This window comes from Bison bison, unplaced genomic scaffold, assembly GCF_000754665.1.
Source record: "Bison bison bison isolate TAMUID 2011002044 unplaced genomic scaffold, Bison_UMD1.0 scf7180017864159, whole genome shotgun sequence".
Taxonomy (NCBI): Eukaryota; Metazoa; Chordata; class Mammalia; order Artiodactyla; family Bovidae; genus Bison; species Bison bison.
The window spans coordinates 558948-577766 of NW_011494731.1; the positions used below are offsets into that span (position 1 = coordinate 558948).

Below are 18819 nucleotides of genomic sequence, written 5' to 3' on the forward strand. Positions count from 1 at the left end.
CCACCAGCCAGAAATGTTCTCGCTGTTCCTTCCTCTTAAGGGGAACATGATATCTTCTTCTCAAGTCCCTAAACCCCTGGCCATTGGTTAGGAACCTGAGGATTTGTTACCACCATCCCCAAACCCCATAGAACTTAGCTGTCTTATAAAATGTTTCCTTCAAGTTCAAGTTGCCTTGGTTTCTGCAGTTGACCATAGCAGTCCATTTCCATTCAGTTCATTACACAGTCATTTATTTGCAACCCTGCTATGTGCCTGGTGATGTTTGGTGCTTTTGATGCAAATTTGCTGTATAAATGGCTCCTATCTTGCCATATAAATGGCTCAATTCTAGTTCAGAAGATATATATGTAAATCAGCACTCCCTACTCAATATGATAAATATTATGGTAAAAATTATTGTGGGGCAGCAGAAAAAGAGCTAACTGACTGTGCCTGAACTGTGAATACCTAGCACAAGAAAGCTGTTCAGCTGCAGGGCTTCCCTCTTCTCCCCAGGTAACAAGGGCATTTAACTTATGATCCACGAACATGTGTTATCCAACTTTAAAGATTAGAAGGCCAGGAAGTGTAGAGAGGAAAATGAGTATAATATCCCTAAGGGTGCAAGAGGACTATATCTGTCAGATTTGCAGCACTCTGTATCCCTGGGAAATACATTTTATACGTGATCACATAGTACCTAAAAATTAGTGTGTGCATGCTAAGCCGCTTTAGTCATGTCCAACTCTTTGGACTGTAGCCCTCGAGGGACTCTGTCCCTGCGATTCTCCAGGCAAGAATACTGGAGTGGGTTATTATGCCCTACTCCAGGGGATCTTCCCAACCCAGGGATCCAACCTGCATCTCCTGCATTGAAGGTAACCTGCATCTCCTGCATTGAAGGTGGATTCTTTACAACTGAGCCACCAGGTAACCCCATATAAAAATTAGACAGGATCCTAAATGTACTTTTTACCTTTTGGTAAGCCCAAATATCTAACTTTGAATTTAATTACATATTAATTTCTGATTTCTATGTGTTTTAACTAATTCCATTTAAAAATGCAGCGTATATGAAAGTGTGAAGTCGCTCAGTTGTGTCTGACTCCTTGCGACCCCATGGATTGTAGCCTACCAGGCTCTACCATCCATGGGATTTTTCAGGCAAGAGTACTGGAGTGGGTTGCCATTTCCTTCTCCAGGGGATTTTCCTGACCCAGGGATTTAACCCGGTTCTCGGATTTAACCTGGGTCTCCTATCTAACCCGGGTCTCCCGCATTGCAGGCAAATACTTTACCCTCTAAGACACCAGGAAAGCAGCATACGTGGGTGTTCCACAAATTACCTAAATAGTTTAGAAAGAAATGTGAGATTGTGGGAAAGTATGCATCTCGGAATTTAGAAAACCTGAGTGAAAATCTATCCTTTGACTCCTCTTAGGTGTTCTTTATTTCTTATCAGCTGTGTGGCCTGGGAAAATTAACCTCTTTGAAAAATGACGATTGTAAAAGAGTCCTAATGAAACTCAGTTGAACCATAGGGAAAGATGCTCAATATCATCTTTCTGTAGAGAATTGTGAAATAAGGAAACATTGAAAAATCACTACATACCTGTTAGAATGAATAAAATCCAGAAAACTGACACCACCAAATGCTGTTGAGGGTGTACAACAACAGGAACTCTCATTCATTGCTGGTGGCGAACTCCACTGGTACAACTAATTTGGAAGACATTTTGGCAGTTTCTAGCAAGACTAAATATACTCTTGTATGATGTAACAATTGAATGCACCTCTGTTTATCCGAATGTGTTGAAACTTAAATCCATACAAAAACCTGCGCATGAATGTTTGTAGCAGCTTTATTCATAATTGACAAAATTTGGAAGCAACCAAGATGTCTTTCAGTAGATGAATGGATCAACAAACTGTGGTACATTCAGATAATGGGATATTATTCAGCACTTGAAAGAAATGAACCATCAAACCATAAAGAGATTTGGAAGAAACATAAATGTATATTACGAGGTGAAAAAAGCCAATATGAAAAGGCTACATACTTAGTATAGTATGAATCCAATTATATGACATCTGAAAAAGAGAAAACTGTAGACAAAAAAGATTAGCAGTTGCCAGGGTTTGGAGGAGAGGGAGGCATTAATAGATAGAGCACAGAGGACTTTTTGGGCAGTGAAATTATTCTGTATGTTGCTATAATGGTGAACTACATGTCATTATATACTTGATAAAACCTATAGAAAATACAATCCTAATATAAATTATGGGTGTTCACTGATAATTATGTATCATTGTAGGCTCATTAAAAATAACAAGTGTATCAATCTGGTGGGGGATGCTGGTAAAGGAGGAGGCTTGGCATGCATGATGGCAGGGGGTATATGGGAACTTTGAACTTTCCATTTGGTTTTACTGTAAATCTAAAACTGCTATAGAAATAAAGTCTATTAGACTCCATGGAAAATTATTGCATCTAAAATAATGAAATAATATTAAGCTATATCTGCTATGTTCCTTTTGTTGAATTCTCAAAACAACTTAAAAGCATTGTTGAATCAACTTAGAGACAAGAAAACTGAGTCAGAAAATTAATTTATCATTTATACAATTAATATTTTCTTTGCACATATTATGTGCCAAGTATTGTATTAAGCATGGAGATACTATAATGAATCAATGTGCATATGATATTCCAGGGAAGTGAGATGTGGAATAAGGTGCTGGTCTTTGAGCAGGACTTCTTTCACACAATGGAGTATCAGAAGAGCAGGAAAGTTAGAGTGTGCAAGAAACAGTAGGGATAAGCCAGGTCAAAGGAGATGGGAAGAGAGATGGAATTAGTCTTGTTTCTGAGATGAGTATGGGCAAGCTGACACATTGCTGTTGGTCCAAAACATCTTTTGGTGTGATGGCCTTTATGAGATGACTGATATTCTCCAGGGGTTGGGAAGAGGGTGATTGCTTGCTAAATGGATTGGCATGGGGGTCTCCTAAACTTTTTCACTTTGCAACATCTTACTCTAGAGAGAAACTTCCAGAGGCTTTGTCCACTGTGAAATAGGTAGACCTGTGAATAATAACTAAACTTCCCTGGTTTAGTTATAGGACAATCTGTCATATCATGTTCCACCCACTTCCAATAAAATATGCTGATAAGTGGATTTTCTTAGTGCTTGGTTAAACATACAGTATTTGATAGGGCCTGCTTTGTAAAGCCTTATAAGATTTGGCTCCTCACTTGCTTTTCATTGGGTTTCCCTCATAGCTCAGTTGGTAAAGAATTTGCCTGCAATGCAGGAGCCCCCAGTTCAACTCCTGGGTCAGGAAGATCCCCTGGAGAAGGAATAGGCTACCCACTCCAGGATTCTTGGGCTTCCCTTGTGGTTCAGCTGGTAAAGAATCCACCTGCAATGGGGAGACCTGAGTTCCATCCCTGGGTTGGGAAGATCTCCTGGAGAAGGGAAAGGCTACCCACTCCAGTATTCTGGCCTGGAGAATTCCATCGAATATATAGTCCATGGGGTTGCAAACAGTAGGACATGACTGAGCGCCTTTCACTTTCATTTGCTCTTCATTTTTACCTTGTTCAACTAATTCCCTCACCTACTACATGTGACTTCAATCATATTGATAGCTGTTGTCCTCTTCCTGATACACTCTAGTGTCATATTGATCTCAGGGTTTTTACTGCTGTGTCCTTGGCTTGAAATGCTCTTCTTTCAGATTTTCAAATGGCTAGACTCCTTCTCGTCTTTTAAGTTCTAGTGCATGTTTCATCTCCTCAGAAAAGGTTTCCAGACATATTAGTCAATTTTGTCTTCTCTTATCTTGCAAGTACCTTGATATTTCATTCAATGTCTTACTGCACTAGTTTATGTTTTTATACGATTGATCAGCATCAGAAGTAATGGGTTCTGTTCATTTAGGCATTTATTATTGGTTTCTTCTTCTATACCATAAACTTCATGATTCAGGAATTATATTAGGTGCTCAATAAAATGTTGGATGAATGCATAATCACTTGATATGTGTTAGTTTCTTCATCTATACTCTAAAGTAAGCTATTGTTTTTTCTTTTATAATTATAATGGTTGTAATTTTGATAGTTCTTAGAACAGAATGAGATAAAGAATGAGATAATGTATATATAAGTGCCTAATTCAGTTATTAGCACATGGTAGGCAATTAGATAATGACTTTTTTCATTCTTTTACCAATAAATCTCACTAAAACAGTGCACTTGAAATTAATTATTTGGTATAATTCAAATTGGAATATTGTAATCATATATTGTAATTAAATATAATATATTGAAATTATATCTTGGTATTATATATTATATAGTATGTAATCATTTTATATATTATTTATCATATGTGATATAAGATGTGGTATAATATATAACATATCATTTTATTATATAATTGTGTTGATGTTATTATATTAAAATATCTCTTATGAGACATAAGTGTTCTCAAAGTAATATGCCTTCTTAGTGTCTCAACCTATGCTAATCACAATGAGAAAAAAAATAAAATTGACTGCTTTAAATTAATGTGGAATTTTCTCTCTTTACCAACTTATTACCAAAGTTATAATTTTTGTAATAGTTTCATGATTAACTGACACTTCCTACCTTCATGTTCACTATTTCCAGGAGGAACCCTATGTTCTGTTTAAAAAGTCTGACAAACCTCTTTATGGAAATGATCGATTTGAGGGCTATTGCATTGACCTCCTCAGAGAGCTATCTACAATCCTTGGCTTTACATATGAAATTAGACTTGTGGAGGATGGAAAATATGGAGCCCAGGATGATGCCAATGGACAATGGAATGGAATGGTCCGTGAACTAATTGATCATGTAAGTCCCTTTTCTCATTCTTACTACCTTTGGAAGATGTTTATTAGATTTACCTTTTTTTGATGGTCAAGGGTTAATAAAGTCAAAGAACAGTGATGTATTTACTTTTTCGATAATGTTATTCAAAGTATATATTATTTTTGTCAAGCATAAAGAATATAAGGGATGAATATAATTCTATTAGAGACATGTGTCTATCTTAAATTAACTAGTAGTTAGTGGTTTAATATCTTGAAGTTTTGGTCTTGATTTATAAGATGGAATTCAGTTTTTTAATAATAAATTTCTTTTTCACTTTCATAATATTAGCTTTCTAATCAATGGAGAGAATAGGTGGTACAAATTCTAAATTTCATGATAAAAATTTTCTGTACTAGGATAAGATATTTATTGTCTTTAAAGATGAAAGATATCTGTACAAAAAAATCTAGAATCAAATACTATATAAAAATAAAGCAAAAATATTAAGCATATTAGAGCAGAATGACAGATATTTTATTTATTTATTTATTTTTAATTTGTTTATTTTAACTGGAGGCTAATTACTTAACAATATTGTAGTGGTTTTTGCCATACATTGACATGAATCAGCCATGGGTGTGCATGTCTTCACCATCCTGAGCCCCCCTAGATATTTTATTTTTTAAGAAATAATTCAGGCATTTATTCTTGGTCAGGAAAACATTATTTCATAATTTGTCAGTTGGCAGTGTTAATTAATTCATCTATTTGAAAAAACTCTTTTAAACATCATAACATAATATTTGACTATGTGTTTTGTAGCATTTAAGCATATTTTGACATTTTCCTTAATATTAAGGCACATAATTATTGTAAAGAATTCTGCAAAGTTATTTAAGTAATTTTCTTTTAAAAAACATTGTGAGTTGTATCCTAAATAAAAATTCTTACTTAATAGAAGTAGCAAATATAGGCAATTTTCAAAACATTTTGAAGATACTTTGCCAGTAATTACAAAGTTCATCATCAAGAAAAAGAATAAAGGAGATCTGTCTAGCTATCTACCTATCTATCTGTCAAGAAAGGGATATTAGACAATGGTTAGGAACAGATTACCATTTTAAAATTTCTTCAACGTGAAGTCAATGAAAGTTGCTCAGTCGTGTCCAACTCTTTGTGACCCCATGGACTATACAATCCACAGAATTCTCCAGGCCAGAATAATGGTGTGGGTAGCCTTTCCCTTCTGCAGGGGATCTTCCCAGGTCTCCTGCATTGCAGGTAGATTCTTTACCAGCTGAGCCACAAGGAAACCCCAATTTTCTTCAAAATTTCAGTATATTTCTTCTAATGACTTGGAATTTACTCTGTAAGTTCCTGAACTCCTAGACTTGATCAGTTATTTCTCACAAATTCTCCTTATATGGGACATTTATGTTTTAACTTTGTAAAATACATTGAAAGATGATGAACATATACATGATTTGGGATCAAATATAAAACCTTAAACTGTATGTTCAGTTCAGTTCAGTCACTCAGTTGTGTCCGACTCTTTGCGACCCCATGAATTGCAGCATGCCAGGCCTCCCTATCCATCACCAACTCCTGGGTTTACCCAAACTCATGTCCATTGAGTTGGTGATGCCATCCAGCCATCTCATCCTCTGTCATCCCCTTCTCCTCCTGCCCCCAATCCCTCCCAGCATCAGGGTCTTTTCTAATGAGTCAGTTCTTCGCATGATTGGCCAAAGTACTGGAGTTTCAGCTTCAGCATCAGTCCTTCCAATGAACACCCAGGACTGATCTTCTTTAAGATGGACTGGTTGAACCTCCTTGCAGTCCAAGGGACTCTCAAGAGTCTTCTCCAGCACCACAGTTCAAAAGCATCAATTCTTCAGCACTCAGCTTTCTTTAAAGTCCAACTCTCATATCCATACATGACCACTGGAAAAACCACAGCCTTGACTAGACGGACCTTTGTTGGCAAAGTAATGTCTCTGCTTTTGAATATGCTATCTAGGTTGGTCATAACTTTCCTTCCATTAGTTTATATTAATATAACAATTACTTTCATAAACCTAACTCAAGATGGTTTAAGTAATTTACTGGTTTGCATCTCTGTGAAGTCTAGAGGTAGTGTGGCTAGATTTGGAATATTAATAGTTCATTTCTCTTATCTTTTGCCTCAATTTAGTTCTCACTTCCTTATATTTGTCTTACTCTTAGACATGGGCTTCTCAATAGGTGACAACAACAATTGCTACCAGCAGTTCTAGATTAACCATCTAGGTAGAAATAGAACACCCAGAAGGTATAATTTTATCAAAAACTCCAAATTCAGTTTTATTTGCCTGACCTATGTGTGTGTGGGTAGTTAGTCATGTCCAATTGTTTACACCTGTTTGGAAGGGTCCTCAGTCTGGGGGATTCTCCGGGCAAGACTACTGGAGAGGGTTGCCATTTCCTTCTCCAGGGGATCTTCCCAACCCAGGGATCAAACCCACATCTCCTGTGTCTCCTGCATTGCAGACAGATTCTTTACCTGCTGAACTATTGGGGAAGCCCCTTCCTGACCTTTGTGAGTGCTAAGTCACTTCAGTTCTGCCCAACTCTCTGTGACCCCATGGACTGTAGCCCACCAGGCTCCTCTGTCCATGGGATTTCCCAGGTAAGAGATACTGGAGTGAGTTGCCATTTCATAAACTAAATTCTGTGCCAATTATCCAATTCAGAGGGAAATGGTATTCTCATTGATTATTCTAGGAATATACTCACAAGAAACTAGGAGGTAGGGTCAATACATTAATTAATTAATTATTAATTAATTAATTTTTTGGCTGCAACTGGGCTTAGTTGCAGCATGAGGGATCTTCGTAGTTCCCCCTGGGGTTTGTGGGACTTTAGTTCCCTGACAAAGGATCAAACCCACTTTCACTGCATTGGAAGGTGGATTCTCAACCACTGGACCACCAGTGAAGATTAAAACTATATGGAGTTGGGAAACTGGGTTTTTAGAGGAAAATTAGGTTGCTTATACTTGAAGAAAGTGGACTGGATGCTATACAGACCAATACAATGAATACTCACTATAGAGTTATACGAATAACTAACTTATGGGAGACTTTTATTTTAGTCAAAACACAAAAATATTATATCACTAATGCCTTTATGCCAAACCAATCCCTTTATGCTTTATATTTGTCATGTGTGCTTAATTAATGTTCTTTTATTTAAGTTTTTTGAGATTCAAAATTGATTAGAAGTTTTATGTTTCTAGAATTTATTTTTTCTTGATTTTGTACCTGCATGTTCCTTTAAGAGAACTATAAAGTAGAAAATGAAGGTTAGGTTATATGAATAGAGCTATAGCATAAAAGATAACTATACACCAAATGAAGGGATAGTAAGGAAGGTTTTATTATTTGATATTTATTTCTCAAAAAGTATTTTTGGTATTGAGTTGAGACCATTGATAAAGCTTTTAAGTTATTTAATCATTTTATTCTCAGTGTCATACCTGTCACTTCACTTTCTATTTTTTTCTGTGCTAAAGTACTATCCTATTTCAATATACCCTTTCTTGATACTTTCCTCATGACACATACTGTTGGCTTAGCCTTAGTTTTTAATGTTTAGCATATGTCACATTAAACTAGAATGATGACTGTAGTCAGTGTATTTTCCCTTGTACCACCTCAACTTAGTTTGCATGTTCATGAATATGCTAATTTCAACATAAAGTAGTAACTGAACTACTAATCAACACCCTGAACTTCTCCCACTCCTTACTTTTCTTAGATAAAATTATCCTCTTTCAGAACTTGATTACCATTCTCATTCTGAAATTTCTCCATTCTATATCTTCAGCCCTGAGCTTTCAACCCATATATCTAACTACCTCTGGTATATTTTCCATGTGAATGTCTCGTAAGCATCTCAAAGGAAGCATGTTCCAGGCTAAAGGTATTATTCATTTCTTCTGAATCTGTTCCTTCTGAAGAGTTTCATATATCAATAAGTGGCATGAACAGTTCAATAGTTTTCCCAAGCCAAAAATTTAGTATCATGTTTGCAATGTATATTAAGTGTGCTTCTTAAATGATTCTGAAAGCTACCCACTTCTCTCCAGCTCCATTATTACATGGATTAAGAGCCCCATATGAGAATCGTTTCCTTCTAATCTAGTGAAAGCGTCTTTAGTTGCTCAGTTGTGTCCCACTCTTTGCTACCCCATGGACTGTATAGCCTGCCAGGCTCCTCTGTCCATGGAATTCTCCAGGTAAGAATACTAGAGTGGATAGCCATCCTCTTTTCCAGGGGATCTTCCTGACCTAGGGATCAAGCCCAGGTCTCCTGCATTGCAGGCAAATGCTTTACCATCTAAGCCACCAAGGAAGCTCTCTAATCTGGTATCTATTCATATTTTCAACTAGTCTTGTTTAAGAAAGAGAAATCTGATCATGCCCCTCCTTTGCACACAATCTCTCAGTAGTTTTCACTGTCCGAAGGATATAGAACCAACTATATAATATATTTACAAGCCCTAGTCCCTTGGACTGCAAGGAGATCCAACCAGTCCATCCTAAAGTAGATCAGTCCTGGGTGTTCATTGGTAGGACTGATGTTGAAGCTGAAACTCCAGTACTTTGGCTACCTGATGCAAAGAGCTGACTCATTTGAAAAGACCCTGATGCTGGGAAAGATTGAGGGCAGGAAGAGAAGGGCACGACAGAGGATGAGATGGATGGATGGCATCACCGACTCAATGGACATGGGTTTAGGTGGACTCTGGGAGTTGGTGATGGACAGGGAGGCCCGGTGTGCTGCAGTTCATGGGGTTGCAAAGAGTGGACACAACTGAGCGACTGAATTGAACTGCATTGATTATTGCTTATCTCCTGTAGAAATCTTTTTGACCCTTCAGACAGACCCTCAGACCTTCTCCACCCTGCTTTTTGTATTGGGAGGTTGTTCCACATAGAATAAATCAACAGAGCTTCCCAACCAAAGGTCCAAGTCAGAGAGGAGAGTAAGGTTAGGGTATTTATTTTGCTCCTTGTTCCATTCTCTGAGATAGTGTCTTAGATTGGCTTGTGTCCTCACATTGTATGCCAGTTTCTTGCAATCATGTCTGCTCTACACAAATCTCTGTTCTGCTCTCAGTTCCAGTTTATACCCTACATAGTTGTGTTTATTCTGATCTTAGGGGTGGTTACAGCTTAGCTGCTAATGGCTTTGGGTTCTTACACCATTCCTTAAAATTCCCTTTACCAATAGTTCTCAAAGTATATTCCATAGACCCGCAGAATCAGTATCACTTTCAAACGTGTTGAAAATGCACATTTTCAGGTCCCACTCTAGACCTACCTGATCTGAAACTGGTGAAATCTGGCACTCTCTATTTTAACAAGCCTCCCTGATGATATTCTGATGTTCTCTGAAGTTTGAGAATCTGTTAGTCCTTTTGTAAATAAATCCTGCTCATGTATCCTCATATGAGTGTGCACCTATTTTCTGTTGAAATTCTAACTGACACACCTTTGTATATTTTCATCTGCTCTGCTCTCTCCACCCACATGTGGGCTTTTTTCATTGTTCTCCTTTGCCTCCAGTCTAGTTTTCTGTCTCCAGAACCCTCTCAACTCCCATCTAGCTCACCTGATCCAAACTACTTTTGCTCAGCTTCAGAAACACTTCACCAGTGAGGCTTCCTCACTTGACTCCAGCAATTCCACCTGCAATGAGTTTCCACATAATTCTTATTGTATAACACCATTACATTTTAATTACCAACTTAATATCTATACTATTTACTTGCATGTAATTTGTATAGTGTTCTTGTCTGGGAAATCCCATGGACAGAGAAGCCCTGTGGGCTGCAGTCCTTGGGGTCTCAAAAGACTCAGACATGGCTTAGAGATTAAACAATAACAAAGTTGTACAGTAGTTTTAATATCAATTGGGGCTATATGAGTTGCAAGTGTATGAACCTTGGCTAAATAGAGCTTATACAAACACATATTTTTTTAAAGCCCTGCATTACAAAAAACATTCAACAGTGATTTTCACTTCACTTCCAGGGGCTTAAAGCAGGCCATTGCATACATTGGTCTCTCTTTCACTGCCTTGTTATCTCTTGGCTTTACTCTCTTTATTGATTTTATTCTTAAACACTTTCTTTCTACATGGTGACAAAAAGGTGGCTCAAGTTGGTGCTAGGCCAGTAGTTCTCAACTCGGGGCAATTTTTTTTTTTTTTTCCAGGAGACATTTGGCAATGTTGGGGGACATATTTATTGTCACAATTTAAGGAGGCGGGAGGGGTGTTGCTGCTGTCACTAGGGGTAGAGGCTAGAAATACTAGCCTCTGAATAATGTACTTAGGCCTTCAGAACAAAATGTTACTTGCTCCAAATACCAGTAGTATTGAGGCTGAGAAATCTAGGTTTATCTATTTCTTAGAGTCCTTCTTCTAAAAAGAGAGTGATCTCCTTTAGCCAAAGTTTCGGCAAAACCTATTTTTAGTTTGTTGGGGCGAGGGGGGAGGGGTGTCACTGGGCCAACTAGGACCATGTCCCCATCTGTGAACTAAGCCATAAGGCTGGGACCACAGAGGTGGTTAGTGGAATGGCCCCACCTGGATCGTATGTCCACATCTAGAATTGTGGGCTAGAGTCAGCCGCATCTGAATTATGGTACTTATCATTTGTATGTGAACTTGGGGGGCAGAAGCAAGTGATATTTATATTATACGGGATATGCGCCAATCCAGTTTTGTAGACTTTCTTGAATTTATGGTCGAGTAGAGGGGGCATAACCATAAAGAGGCTGTATTTATTCAGGTGTTGTGATGAAGAAATGTAATTACAAATAATATCTTCTTCCAACCCAGAAAATGTCTTCACAAAGATAGAAGAAAAAGAAAATAATATTATGGAAAAACATTAAACTGGAATGTGATGTGCACTGTAGGCAATTTGCTAAGAGATGACAAAGACAGAAAAAAAAAATCAGCCTTTTATATAGCCAAGCAGACGCAACCCATTATAGCACATATGTGTTCTGAAGAGAAAAAATTAGTCCTCAAGAAGCCTTGAAAGTACTACTCATCACACATAGTTCATATTAAATTTGTTTGGTAACTGGAGGAAAAGGGGATGACAGAGGATGAGATGGTTGGATGGCATCACCGACTTGATGGACATGAGTTTGAGCAAGCTCTGGGAGTTGGTGATGGACAGGGAAGCCTGGCGTACTGCAGTTCATGGGATCGCAAAGAGTCAGAAATGCCTGAGCGACTGCACTAAACTGGGCTAACCATCTGTGTTAGATCATTATACTGTAGAAGAACGAGCTTCTCATACCTTTATGACAGCAGGTAGATTTTAGGCACTCATCCACAGAAATTTCCACAGAAATTTGGAATTAGGATGCACTCCTCCTGGGTGATTCTATTCCTTTTTTTTTAAATTTTTATTATTGGAATATAATTGTTTTACAATGTTGTGTTATTTTCTGCTGTACAACAAAGTGAATCTAATATGTATATATATACTTATATCCCTTCCTTTTTGAGCCTCTCTCCCATCCCTGGTGATTCTATTTCAAATAGTTACTTCAAAGGTCCTTAAAAAAGGCATCCTCTAGTGGGAAACCTGGCAAGAGGCTTACCTGACTTGTAAAGATTAATGCAGTCTATGGAGTTCCAAGGGCTTCCTTGGTGGTTCAGACGGTAGAGAATCTGCTTGCAATGCCAGAGACTTGGGTTCAATCCCTGGGTTGGGAAGATCCCTGGAGGAGGACATGGCAACCCACCAGTATTCTTGCCTGGAGAATCCCATGGACAGAGAAACCTGGCGGGCTACAGTCCATAGGGTTGCAAAGAGTTGGACATGACTGAATGACTAAGCACAGCAACAGCACAGTTTGGATCTCTGGCTGGGGAAGATTCTCTGGAGAAGGAACTGGAAACCCACTCCAGTATTCTTGCATGGAGAACTCCATGGACATAAGAACCTGGCAGGCTACAGTCCATGGGGTTACAAAGAGCTGGAAGCAGCTGAATGACAAACACACATATGGAGTTGCAAAGAATTGGACACAACTCAGCACTGAAAAACAACAAAGGTTAATAGACTGATTGACTAACTTTCACTTTTTCATAAATGTTAAAAAGAGAGAGAGATAAGACTTAAAATTATAAGTTTTCTTAAGTAAATATTCTAAGAAAAGGGGAAGGGTCTCTGATAATTTTCAGTAGAGAGGATTGAGTCTCTTATGTTTAATTTTAATTTGCCCTGACAGTTGAAAGTCTATTTTGGTAATAACTGCTTTTACCCACTTCTCTCTCATTCATTCTTGAGAGGATCCTCAATGTATAGGGTTTTATATGATCTCTAAATTTATTTTAATCTAACCAGGGACCATTCTTGATGGTGCAATATGAAGACAACCTCAGAAAGTTATTAGGAGAGAGTGGCTCCCTGAAGCCTTGTTAGTCTTTGGAAAATGATAAGCTTTTCCCTTTAAAACACCTTCCTCCCCCATCATTTCCAAAACAGGGCTGCACAGAAAGTGTCCTAGTAAGTACTTGGTGAGACAGATGTTGGTTCAGGTCCTAATTTTTTCACTATATATGCGTTGGTCCCATTGCTTCAAACTCTCTAAGCCTTAGTCTTCTCAAAAAGAAAATAGTTATAATATCATATTAATAATTATGAATTATATACACACATATGTTTTCTAATGCAGTATATGACAAATAATAGATAATCAAGAAACAGATATATAAGTTTGAACTAATAAATTCAAAGTTCGTCTCTTCTTATTCTGTTTTTATTATAGTTATGAGTATTACTTTTGAAGACTAAAAAGCATAACATTTAGGCACTATATAATGAGAAAGATGTAGGGATTATAGCTGCTATTGATATTAGTGTTATATTAAATCATAGTAAAATTAGTGTTGTTTTAATGTAAAATTTATTCATTGGAACCTTCAATGTTCCAATATCTCCGTGCTTTCCTACCTAAATGATCCATGTCTTGTGAATGGTAGTTTTATATTAGAATTAATTAAACATAGGGAAGAATTGATAGGAAATAAAATCCAATGTTAGATTACTAATAGGTAGGATAAAGGGGAGAAATGTTTAGCAAAGCAGGGACACCTAATTCTTTTGAAAATTTCTATTTAATATTATTTTTAAAACAAATAAATCATTATTGGAAAAGTCAAAATGTTTTTGGATCTTCTTATATTTATTGTATAATTTGGTCTTGTGTCAAATTTGAGTTAAATGTATGACTGAATGTTAAAAGGTTTATCTTCCTTGCTTTAATCCTTTAAACAGACATTTCTCAAATATATATTTTTAAAATAAAAATTTTCCAGAGTCATATTATTTGAATGTTTCATGGAATATATTAATAGTAGGTACTATTGCAGAGAAAATGAAGTAAAATCTATGCAGTTTTTCATTAACATAGATGACCTACTCTTTTTAGTATTTTAATGCTAAGAGGAATATTCATCAAGTTAGCCATCATTTGAGTTTTTATGATGATTGTTGGGCCATTCTATTTGAAATGTGCTGGGCAGCTATAAAAACTGAAAATTTTGCGAGTCACCAAACTGATTAAAATCTACATCAGGACACTTTTACTGTATCGGTTCATTGCTTCCGTAAATCCTCTGGTATTGAGGTACATGCATGGTAGTATTCATGTGCTTTAAATATACTGAAAATAACTAGGAGACACAAATAATAGGATGAGAGAAAGTGTTTCGTACTCAAGAATGAAAGAATGACATAAATAGTCCATAGTGTGCCGCAACAAATGTTACGCTCAAACACCTTGCTCTTTAGAGAATATGCAATGTATTTTCCAAATTCTTTTCTCCTTATATTATCTTCCAAGGGCCCCAGTGAGAGTGTCTATTCAAACTCCAAGGAACAAAATAAACAGTGACACATTTTCCTCAGGAAATTAAAGCATCACAGCTTTTTGTATAATATTTTATGAAATATTTGATCAAGTTTTTCATTATTAAAATCAAACTTAGCTATTGAACCTGGCAGTAGAGATGAGTACACAGAAACTTGGTGATGCAACTATTGTAATAAGTTGAGCATACATTTACTTGTAGCTCTGGGCTATGAATTTCTTATGGCTGATAACTCATTTGTGGGCTCGTGAGACAGCTGCTGTATGTTATTCATAAATCCAGCTAGAGTTATTCATAAGTTTGAAGGGAAACATCTAAGCTACAATAAACTAGCAGCACATATTATTATGGGATTCCTTAAAGGAGGCAAGGCAGTTGCATTACTTTCCAATCTTGGATGATGTTTGCCTTAGCAGTGGGAATCTAGGAAGATGTGCTGGTAAATATCCATACATAAGCTAATAAAGCAGGATGTCAAGTCTCTTTTTGTGCAGGCTAAAAATAGGCCTCAGATCTGTCCCTATCTTCCAGTTTTACACTCGCCAACTTAGTTCAGACACTTGCCACCTTACGATGTCTTTATTATGTACTCCCTGCCTCTTCTTTAGGAATGTACCTACACATTATAGTCATATTCTTCTTTAATCACCAGTGTTTTCTCAAAGCTGGGTCACTCAAAGTACTGCAGAGATACTGATAGATTGTAGTATAAACTTTCAAATACACATGTAAATGAAAGTCACTCAGTAGTCCAACAAAGAGTCGGACTCTTTGTGACCCCATGGACTATATAGTCCATGGAATTCTCCAAGCCAGAATACTGGAGTGGGTAGCCTTTCCCTTCTCCAAGGGATCTTCCCAACCCAGGGGTCGAACCAAGGTCTCCTGCATTGTAGGCAGATTCTTTACCAGCTGGGCCACCGGGGAAACCCAAGAATACTGGATTAGGTAGTCTATCCCTTCTACAGAGGATCTTCCTAACCCAGGAATTGAACCAGAGTCTCCTGCATTGCAGGCAGATTCTTTACCAGTGAGCTACCAGGGAATCCCAACATGTTAAATATGCATGTTGACATCTAATTTATTTCTCACTGTCCCCTGACACCTGATGATTCATGCAGTCCTTAAGCTCTTTCACCTTGTTCCCTGTTTAAAGTTTGCCTACAGGGTTCTATGTTGGAATTCTGATCACCAAGGCTTTTCCTGATCATTTCACACTTCTAAAGAGCCCACCGAAATTTCAAAAGCAAACAAAACTTGAAAGCATTTGACAGATTAAGAAAAGGATGAGAAAAAAATAGGTTATAGTTTATAAAACAAGTATTACAAAGTGGGTAGTCTTTTAGGACCTAATTCCCTCTTCTTTTCCATAATTTTTATGACCAGTGATGTAATGGTTCCCAGTTGCCTGAATGCTTCCCTGCATGCTGGCTCAACAACACAATTGGTGTTTAACACTATCAAGGCTTTTATACTTCATAAATGAGCCTGAGAGGACCTCACTGTACTTTGCCTTGCCTTCTGATTGCTCTTTTATTATATACCAGGGAGGGAGTCAAACATTTGTTTATCAAGGAACTTAAGAAGTCTCCAGGTATTATCACAGATATGGGAAGCCTAAGTCAAAAGCCAGTTTCTACTAAATGGGAATTGTACCATAGCTTTTGAATTTTGATAGCATGATGCCTCAAGTTTGCATTCTACTGGAAGCGTTCTGGTATTTCAGTTTTAAAAAGTTAGGCAAGGGTAATATTGTTATTGTTATTATTTTTTTAATTTGAGGAAAATCACTAAAACATAGAACTGTAAATTTATTTATAATTTCCCATGACACAAAGTGGCAACTGTTCACATGTTTGTTGACTTTGTTTTAAGTTTATTTTAGCATAAAGGTTATAAAACATAACAGATAGTACTGAAGTCCCTGTTGTTGTTCAATCACTAAGTTGTATCTGACTTTTTATAACCCTATGAACTGCAGCTTTCCAGCATCCCCGTCCTTCTCTATCTCCCTGACTTTGCTCAAACTCATGTCCATTGAGTCAGTGATGCCATCCAATCATCTCATATTCTGTTGGCCCTTTCTCTGCTTGCCTTTAATATTTCCCAGCCTCAGGGTCTTTTCCAGTGTGTCAGCTCTTTGCATCAGGTGGCCAAAGTATTGAAGCTTCAGCTTCAGCACCAGTCCTTCCAATGAATATTCAAGGTTGATTTCCTTTAGGATTGACTGGTTTAATCTCCTTGCTGTCAAGGGTCTCTCAGGAGTCTTCTCCAATACCACATTTTGAAAGCATTAATTATTTGACATTCAGCCTCCTTTATGGTCCAACTCTCACATCCATGGGTTTCCTGGGTAGTTAGGCTGTTAAAGAATTTGCCTGCACATGTAGGAGACCCCAGTTTAATTCCTGGGGCAGGAAGATCCCCTGGAGAAGGGACAGGCTACCCACCCCAGTATTCTTGGGCTTCCCTGGTGATTCAGATAGTAAAAGAATCCTCCTGCAATGTGGGAGACCTAGGTTCCATCCCTGGGTTGGGAAGATTTCCTGCAGGAGGGCATGGCAACCCACTCCCGTATTCTTGCCTGAGGAATTCCATGGACAGAGGAACCTAGTGGGCTACAGTCCATAGGGTCTCAATGAGTCATACACGACTGGGCAACTAAGCAAGCAAGCAAGCTCACATCTGTACATGACTACTGGAAAAGCCATAGCTTTGACTATTTGGATGTTTGTCGGCAAAGTGATGTCTCTACTTTTAAATACACTGTCTTGGTTCATCATAGCTATTCTCCCAAGGATTCTTTTAATTTCGAGACTGCAGCCACCATATGCATTGATTTTGGAGACCAAGAAAATGAAATCTGACACTTTCCACTTTTTTCCTTCTATTTGCCTTGAAGTGATAGGGCCGGATGCCATGATCTTCGTTTTTTGAATGTTGAATTTAAAGTCATCATTTTCACTTTCCTCTTTCACCTTCAAGAAGCTTTTTGGTTCTTCATCAGTTCAGTTTAGTTCAGTTGCTGAGTCATGTCTGATTCTTTGCGATCCCATGGACTGCAGCACACCAGTCTTCCCTGTCCATCACCAACTCCTGGAATTTACTCAAACTCATGTCCATTGAATCGGTGGATGCCATCCAACCATCTCATCCTTTGTCATCCCCTTCTCCTCCAGCCTTCAATCTTTCCCAGCATCAGGGTCTTTTCCAATGAGTCAGTTCTTTGCATGAGGTGGCCAAAGTATTGGAGATTCAGCTTCAGCATCAGTCCTTCCCATGAATATTCAGAGCTGGTTTCCTTTAGGATGGACTGGTTTGATTCCTTGCAGTCCAAGGGACTCTCAAGAGTCTTCTACAACACCACAGTTCAAAAGCATCAATTCTTTGACGCTCAACTTTCTTTACAGTCCAACTCTCACATCCATACATGACTACTGGGAAACAATAGCTTTGACTAGACAGACCTTTGTCAACAAAGTAATGTCTCTGCTTTTTAATGTGCTGTCTAGTTTGGTCATAACTTTCCTTCCAAGGAGTAAGCATCTTTTAATTTCATGGCTGTAGTCACCATCTGCAGTGATTTTGTAGCCCAAAAGTATAAAGTCAGCCACTGTTTCCACTGTTTCTCCATCTATTTTCCATGAAGTAATGCGACCAGATGCCATGATCTTAGTTTTCTGAATGTTGAGCTTTAAGCCAACTTTTTCACTTCTCCTCTTTCACTTTCATGAAGAGGCTCTTTAGTTCTTTGCTTTCTGCTGTAAGAGTGGTGTCATCTGCCTATCTGAGGTTATTGATATTTCTCCCGTCAGTCTTGATTCCAGCTTGTGCTTCTTCCAGCCCAGCATTTCTCATGGTGTACTCTTCATATAAGTTAAATAAGCAGGGTGACAATATACAGCCTTGATGTACTCCTTTCCCTATTTGGAACCAGTCTGTTGTTCCATGTCCTGTTCTAACTTTTGCTTCTTGACTTGTATACAGATTCCTCAGGAGATAGGTAAGGTGATTTTATTCACTTTCTGCCATTAAAGTAGTATCAT

General features: G+C 37.8%; 1 protein-coding gene across 2 annotated transcripts in view; it reads left to right on the top strand.

Annotated features, from left to right (window-relative positions):
• Positions 1-18819, top strand: part of GRIK2 (glutamate receptor, ionotropic, kainate 2) — a 737896-nt gene that overhangs the window by 519774 nt on the left and 199303 nt on the right. For both annotated transcript variants that reach the window (XM_010841260.1, XM_010841261.1), the window contains exon 10: positions 4658-4864. In XM_010841260.1, coding sequence (XP_010839562.1) covers positions 4658-4864 — 207 coding nt within the window. The remainder of the gene's footprint in view (positions 1-4657; positions 4865-18819) is intronic.